This window comes from Equus asinus, chromosome 2 (assembly GCF_041296235.1).
Source record: "Equus asinus isolate D_3611 breed Donkey chromosome 2, EquAss-T2T_v2, whole genome shotgun sequence".
NCBI classification, from domain to species: Eukaryota; Metazoa; Chordata; class Mammalia; order Perissodactyla; family Equidae; genus Equus; species Equus asinus.
This window is the reverse complement of record NC_091791.1, coordinates 139,737,809-139,745,587: the sequence shown is the minus strand read 5'-3', so window position 1 is coordinate 139,745,587 and position 7,779 is coordinate 139,737,809. Positions and strand designations below refer to the sequence as shown.

Sequence of the window (7,779 nt, the reverse complement as noted above, 5' to 3'; positions counted from 1 at the left end):
TATGTAATTCTTCAAGTTTTTCTTTTACAATTATTTTTGGCATGTGTAGCTTCTGACTTGAGTGTCTTGCCCAAGCTTGTTAATACTGGCTCTTTCTTGAACCACCGTAAACTACCTCCTAGATCACTGAAACCTTCGACATTATGATGAAACATTGGACTGCTCATCAAGCATATGGAGAAGAGCACATTTTCCTCCTTTCTCTTGGTTTTGAGGAACCCAGCTTCTTTTATAAAATCTCTAAATTTGGTTTTCACTATTGACCACTTAGCCAACCAGAGCTCTACGGACTTGTGCCCTTGAACCTTGAGGGCTACTCCTAAACTCAATGCCAAAACTTCAGAAGGCAGTTTTATCAGATTTTCTCAACTTGAAAAAACTACACCATGGCAACCTGAGGATAAAATAATTACCTACACTGTCTATGGACTGCTGTACCCTTTAGGTTAAGTGTAAAAAAGATTAGAACAAGTCAAAGATCTAATTTTTACAGAGCAGATGCCGTCTCAGATCCCCATCTGAAAAATGGGTAGGAGAGGACTTGTTAGCTACGACTTGGATTCCTCTGAGTATTAGGCAAGCAAATGCACTTAAAATGCCTAGCACATTGCCCAGCACAGCAACTGCTCAGCAAAAGTTAGCAACTGTGTAATCCCTTGTGCTAAGTACAGATCCACTCCACAAATGAAGACAGACTGGAAGCAACGTAATGACCCAGAGTCACAGAGTGGCGGAGCTGAAGTGCGTTCACCCTGATATACACTAAGGCTTCTATTGTGCCATTCTACAAAGTGTAGGGGGAACCAGGAAATTAAGTAGACCCCCACACACATACCAACTGCTCCCACAGTTGTAGGGCTGGGAAGGGCAGAAAAGACTACGAAATCCAGAGCAACACAAAAAGTGCCAGTTCCCCAAAGAACCAAAGACCAGGGTACTATGGCTGCCCACAGCCCTCAGAAGTCTGAGCCATCTCATCGGCACGACCAGATCCACTAGGGACATTTACAAGAACTTCTATAAAGACTCCTTCTCACATCGAAAGGTGGCCACAGGGCAAGCCCTTACTCGCACCTTTCACTTTGTTTGAGCACAGAGACTGCTGCATTTACCAAGAATTGGACCGTTTGGATTATTCACCACTAGTCTATATGAAGGAATATGGGAGGCTTTAAGAGGTGGTATTCACTATTTACCTTGAAGGGCTTTCCTAGAAAAGATGCCTTAAAAAGAGGGGTGTGGGGGAAGCTCTAAGTTTAGTGGTTAAGTCTCCAACACTTCAACGGATTGTGCTGTCCAGCTACTGAGGTGAACTGTCAAAGTCAGACTTCTTTCCCAAGAACAAAGACCAAAAGGCTGCCTTTATAGCTCTAACCCTAGTCAGTACTTTGGGTTTACCTTCAGAAAGGGCTGGAGGACTAACACCTAAAACGCTGGAAACAAAGACACATACACTTCCAGGTGTGGATTTTTATTTTCACAAAGAGACAACAATGCCTTCCCACACATACAAGTATTTACAAAACCCAACTGATTCACCAATCTAGAACCTGGGTTTTTTCCACTTCTCAACATAGTTGGGAACATGGAAACATTAATACCCACACAATTCCCAGAGATGGAATTTATCCATCAAACAGTGCAGATTACCTAAAAGTGCACTTACCTGCACAACTCAGTCTAAGAACCTCAGTGATACAAACCTCATGGCCAAGGTTTCATTAATCTATTTGGTTTCATACCATGCAAACCTGAACAAGTGTGCTGCTACACTAAACTGAAAATCGGTTCTCATTTTACAATTAAAAAGGTTCTCAACGCTTTAGCAACTATACAGAATATGAAGGTTTATTTCAAAAAAGAGTACATTTTTTTAAACCAGGATACACAGATGCACTTAATGTAACAGTACCTTCTGCAAAAATAGGTTACATAATACTCAGAAATGCAAGGAACAATCTTATTCTCTAAAAATTAGACAGCAGACTTTTTAAGCTTAGACAGCCTTCAAAATGGAGGCTGAAAAGGCTTGGTGACAAGAAGTAACTCTAGAGCCTGACACCACAGAGCTAATGCTGCAAATTAAACTACTACCACACGGCTGCAAACTATGCATATTCACACTGCGTTAAAATGGTCTTGATTCCAATCTTTTCAAATGTGTCTCAGTGCTGCAAGAAAAAAAGTTGAATGATACACAAAACTATTAAAAGTTAAAACAGAACTATTTAAACATCTTCTCCAAAATTGAGAAAAGCAATCATGTTAAATTTTAAAAAAAGAGAAAAAAGGAAAAGTCTGACAGAACTCTCAAGCAAGTCAGAGGTCCTCTTCATAAGTAGTCAAGTAAAGTTTACAGGAGATTTCAATAAATTATCTTGAAACCATGGCAGAGAGCTAATTTTCAGAATCGTCGTGGAGGTCCACCCTTAAATGGCTTAAATCCGGAGCCACTTCCTCTTGGCATGGAATTGCCACTGATTTGTACAATTCTATTAATTGGGGATGCATTACTGAAAAAGGTTTAAAAGAAAAAAAATGTCAGAGATCAAAAGAACAAATAATTCTAGCTAATACCTACAAAGTGCTTATCATTCATCAGGCACTGTTCTTTGTACATTACCCACACTAGATAATTTACTCTTTTCAACAGTCCTGTGAGATAGCACTATTACTAAGCCCACTCTACTGATGAGAAAATTGAGATCTGGAGATCAAGTAACTTGCCGAAGATCACAGGGCTAATAAATGGTGGAGCGAGGAACTGAACTTAGGCAGTCTTGTTTCAAAGCCCCTGTCTCTTAGTAAGCCATTTAATGGTACACACATGAATAGACTGGAGCAGTGGCTCTCAAAGTGTGGTCCCCAGATCAGCAGCATCAGCATCAACTAACAACTTGAACCTCTGAGCTAGAGGACACCATTCAAGAAACATTTCTGGAATTTTTATATGTATAATGCAACATAGTAGGCACTAATGAGTGACACAGAGAAAAGACCCACCAAAAAATGCTATAACAAATTTGGGAGATAAAAACACATAGTGGAGTGGTTCAAGTAGAATAAAATCAGATTACGGAAAGGTGTGAATACCAGGCTGAGGAATCTGGATTATATCTGTGACCTAGAGAAGCTGCTTGTGGTTTTGGAGAAGGTCAATGGTATAACAGAACAATTCCAACAGTTTAGTTTAGAGAAAGTGTGAATAATGGAGCAGGAAAAAGACTAATCTGGGAAGATCAGATAGAAGCTGAAATGAGGAAGAAGGCAGAATATCTATTATAAATATTTTTCTAAAAAACTGAACCACACTTAGAAATTTATAGTAGGAATGAAGAAAGAAAAAGATGAGGCCCATGCTTTCCCTGTCTGGGTGAATGAGATGTCTAGTGGCACTGGCAAATTAAAAGAAGCTGGAGGCAACAAATGGGACATGAAGGTTTGAAGCAGGAGAGGAATGAGTTTGCCTGTGACCTTGAATTTATGGAGACAGCAAGGCATTTAAATGGAGATCACAATATAGAGCTAAAAACAAAGGGTAATGTCTAAAGTTCAACCATTTGAAGGAGCCAGCAAAGGAAATCAAAAAGGTAGAAAGAAAATTATGGTGCATTAGAAAACAGGACTGTTTCTGGGGCCAGCCCCGTGGCTGTGTGGTTGGGTTTGCGCCCTCCGCTTCAGTGGCCCAGGGTTTCACTGGTTCGGATCCTGGGTGCAGACATGGCACCACTCGCCAAGTCACACTGGGGTGGCATCCCACATAACACAACTAGAAGGACCTCCAACTGGAATACACAAGTATGTACTTGGGGGCTTTGGGGAGAAGAAGAAGAAGGAAAAAAAAAAAAAAGATGGGCAACAGATGTTAGCCCAGGAGCCAATCTTTAAAAAAAAAGAAAGAAAAGAAAATAAGAGTGTTTCAAAAAAAGGAAAAGCAACAGTGGGATACAGTGCTTAACCACCAAGAAGCCTGAGAACTAAGAAAATAAAGGAATCTGTATTTATCAAGAAAAAAGGCATTGGTGACATTTAAAAACCAAAGGCAGAATGAGTGATGAGGCTGTACAGGCACAAGTATAAAAAACACTCACTTCAGTCTGATGGTAGATGAGACCAATAGAATAGTAGTAACTTAGGTGACTAAGCCAAGCCAATATCTCTTCTAAGACAGGGAATAGGAAAGCAGGAAGGGAGAGGCCAAAGACTTGCCAGCTGAAGGGCCACAATGGATGTTGGTGGGAAGAGGAAAGGAAGCTCGTCTCTTAGCACATGAACAGGCTTTGGATTAAATATCCAAAAGTTTTGCTAGAGTTATTTGAAAAGGAACGAAGCAGAACATACTTTCAGTTTCTTCTTCCTTTCTAGGAATTTTAGGAACGATAGGCAGTGAACAAGAAGATGGGTCCAACATGAAGTTAACGTTCATTATCTTCCGGATTCTGAGATACTTATATCTATGCCAGAATACCAATCAGTTAACTTACAATGAGGAATGTAAACCAATAAATTAACATCAGCTGCCTGCATATAATCTCCTAGAGATTTTTAGTTAATATGGGGACATTGGGCAGACCTAGAGTTGTTAACTATTTGCAATCAATCTCTAGAAACTATAATGACCTTTAAGGAAAAGATAAAGGTATGGTTGCATGCTGGCAAAAGAGTCTTAACTGATTAACTACTTACCTTGCATGTTGAGATATCATGCCTGCTCCTGTCCGTCCATCACCCATTCTCCTTGCATCATGGTAGCCAGGCCCTTGAGAAGGTGGACCATGCCACTCTTTCCTTGGTCCACTTGTGTCCCGTCCATGCCGTTCAACCACATGTCGTTCTTCAGGATAGTGCTAAAGCATAGTTTATTAAAAGAGAAGTCGTGACACCCTCAGCCTCATGCCAATTTACTTATGCTGCTGTGCTTTTCATGTGAGAAGCAAATTAATAAGATGTCCAAGAAGATAAAAGGATGACTAACACAACAGCATATGAAAACGGTGTCCATCTATTTTGTACTGAGAAGCTACTTGGGCTTCAGGATAGGCTATGGGGAAATGATTCAGCACTGTAACTTCTATTTCTACACCTTTTAGCACCCATGTTCTTTTTGACCCTTGAGTATTTCCAGATCTATATATAATGTCTGGATCTATATATATGTAAGAAGGCATAGCGAGAGGTCAAAACCTTAAGACAAATTAATGTTGGGTATTTGATCAGCATGCAAACAGCACATGGAAACAGGAGTTGTCACCTCATTTTACATAGTACTAGTTGGTGCAGTGGCTCTTACAAGGTCTTACGTCCATGACTACAAAAAACAGGGTAGTGAACATAAAAAAACAAAAGCCATAGAACTAAGGATCTGAGGAAAGAAAGTCAGAAGTTATGAAACTCAGCCTACAGGAAATAAAGCTGAAGGGACCCCACAGAGATATAATACTGGCAGAACCTCTTATAGACTTACATTATGAAAAACAGAATTTTCAAGGGAGGAACAGGATCTCCTGCTCAGGACACCTTTCCTAAAAGGATATCTGAATGCAGTAGCTAGTCTATAAAACTGCCTTAAGTTTTACTCCAAATAAGGCAGACTATCCGGATTATACACCCAGTCTTCAAAGTTCTGTTCAGGGTAAACAGCTCAATGAACTGATCTACTGAACATTTCTATTTATTAGAAACATTAAAGCTCATAATGCCATCAGGCCCAATCTGTTTCATAAATGCTCTGGATGAAATAGAAAATGTACATTGATATTAGCTAAAATGCCAAGGGATTAAAAGATTTTCTAGTAAAGAATGTTGCTAAAAAACCTAAATATGTATTCAAATACAAAACAGAGCACCCAAGTATAATGCAAGGAAGGATGGACATAGACACCCAATTCAGAATTCTTTTTTGATTAATACTTAAGAGGATATTCTATCTGTGCTACGATCAACCCATATGGCAGTATTTCATCAAGAGTATGCTTCCAAATTAGGTGAAAGGTTTTTGTTCGTTTGAATTGCTAAGAGATGAAGACAATTTCCTCTGTCCAGGTTCATTAACTTACAAAACAGTCAAGTCAATAAAGTGTCACAAGAGTAAAAAGCAATTAAAAAATATAAAACATTCCACTTGCCTACCTTTAAAAATAAAAGAACAAAAAAGAGATAAAAGTTTTATTTCAGTTCTACACATTTAAGCTCTTTAATAAAGTAGAAGAGCAATGAGAGTATTAAAAAAAAAAAAGGAAAAAGGGAAAGGGAAACCCAAGTAGGGGCCAAAGACCTCCCAGCTAGTTTGAAAGCCTCAATTTCTTCACAGGGAATAAAACCAAAATGATCATTAGGAAGGCTCATCTACCAAATCTAACAGTTCTCAGATGTCAGCAGGAAGTTGAACAGAAACGGAGTAGGAATTCCAAGCCTAGTATCTTACTTCTTTGGACTACTGATGTTCAACACTCACAGCAAAACATGGGAAACAGTCAGATCTTTCACAAGAAGCTAGTCTCCCTAGTTAGTCTAACTAATCTAGGCCACATCTAAAGGATAAGTCCTCTAACTCTATTTCTAAAGAGTTGACACTAACCCTTCACCAGCACTTACCTGGGCTCCACTCCCTCGGTCTGTGATCACTCCTCTGTCTCCTTCTCTGCTGCCATAGCCTGAAGCATTACTGCGATTTCCAGGGGGCGCCCCTCTCACACTGTGTCCTGAGACTTCTCTCCCAGATCGTTCTGGCCTTTCAACTCTTCAACAAAACCCCAAAACATATACGATCAGAACTCTATTATAACTTTTTTTAAACCCAAATGTATTATTTCCTAGGAGCTGGGCATGAGAGACTACACAAATACCTTGTTTCCCGTTTGTCGGTGGACATGCCTCCTTCGCTTTTCCAGGAGGTTGGTCTAGATGGGTTGGGCCCTGCTTCTCGAGGATGTCTAGGGTGAGTCATATCAGGCCTGTCATGGATGATCACGGTTCTCCTTTCATCTCGCTCCCCTCGCCTGTCTGTTTCTCTAAGTTCATTTCTTGGTGGTGGAGGCTCATTTCTTCTGGAATCACTAAAATTTTTGGGATACCTTTCAAAACCTGGATCTTCTCTTCGTGCAGTAGGGCGTGTTTTTTTCCCTTCACTTTGACCAACAAAGCGTTCTCGCCTATTGATTATCGAAAACAAAGAACAAATGTCCTGAGAAGTACTTACTTGGCCTTATTCCTCTTAACTTTATTTGCATAACCTACAATAATGACACCTTCTTTAAAAATTAACTTAAGGCAAAGCCACCAAAAAAGCCACCATTCTTTTTTTTAAAGTTTTTTTTTTTAAAAGATTGGCACCTGAGCTAACATCTGTTGCCAATCTTTTTCTTTTTTTTTGCTTTTTCTCCCCAAATACCCCCAGTACGTAGTAATATATTTTAGCCATGGATCCTGCTAGTTGTGGCATGTGGGACGTTGCCTCAATGTGGCCTGACAAGTGGTGCCATGTCAGCGGCCAGGATCCGAACCGGGGAAACCCTGGGCCACCAAAGCAGAGCATGTGAACTTAACCACTTGACCACGGGACCGGCCCTATTTTTTAAAGATTTTATTTTTCCTTTTTTTCCCCAAAGCCCCCCAGTACATAGTTGTGTATTTTTAGTTGTGGGTCCTTCTAGTTGTGGCCTGTGGGATGCCACTTCAGCATGGCTTGATGAGCGGTGCCATGTCCACGCCCAGGATCTGAACTGGCGAAACCCTGGGCTGCTGAAGCAGAACACGCGAACTTAACCACTCGGCCATGGG

At 40.3% G+C, this 7,779-nt stretch overlaps 1 protein-coding gene across 6 annotated transcripts in view; it reads right to left on the bottom strand.

Annotated features, from left to right (window-relative positions):
* Positions 1-1,455: 1,455 nt before the first annotated feature.
* SLTM (SAFB like transcription modulator) overlaps positions 1,456-7,779 on the bottom strand; it is a 42,908-nt gene continuing 36,584 nt past the window's right edge. For all 6 annotated transcript variants that reach the window (XM_044764804.2, XM_044764803.2, XM_070500777.1 and 3 more), the window contains 4 exons: positions 6,846-7,151; positions 6,595-6,739; positions 4,687-4,847; positions 1,456-2,513 (listed from right to left, as the gene is read on the bottom strand). In XM_044764804.2, the coding sequence (XP_044620739.1) occupies positions 2,405-2,513; positions 4,687-4,847; positions 6,595-6,739; positions 6,846-7,151 (721 nt within the window). In that variant the 3' untranslated portion in view covers positions 1,456-2,404. The remainder of the gene's footprint in view (positions 2,514-4,686; positions 4,848-6,594; positions 6,740-6,845; positions 7,152-7,779) is intronic.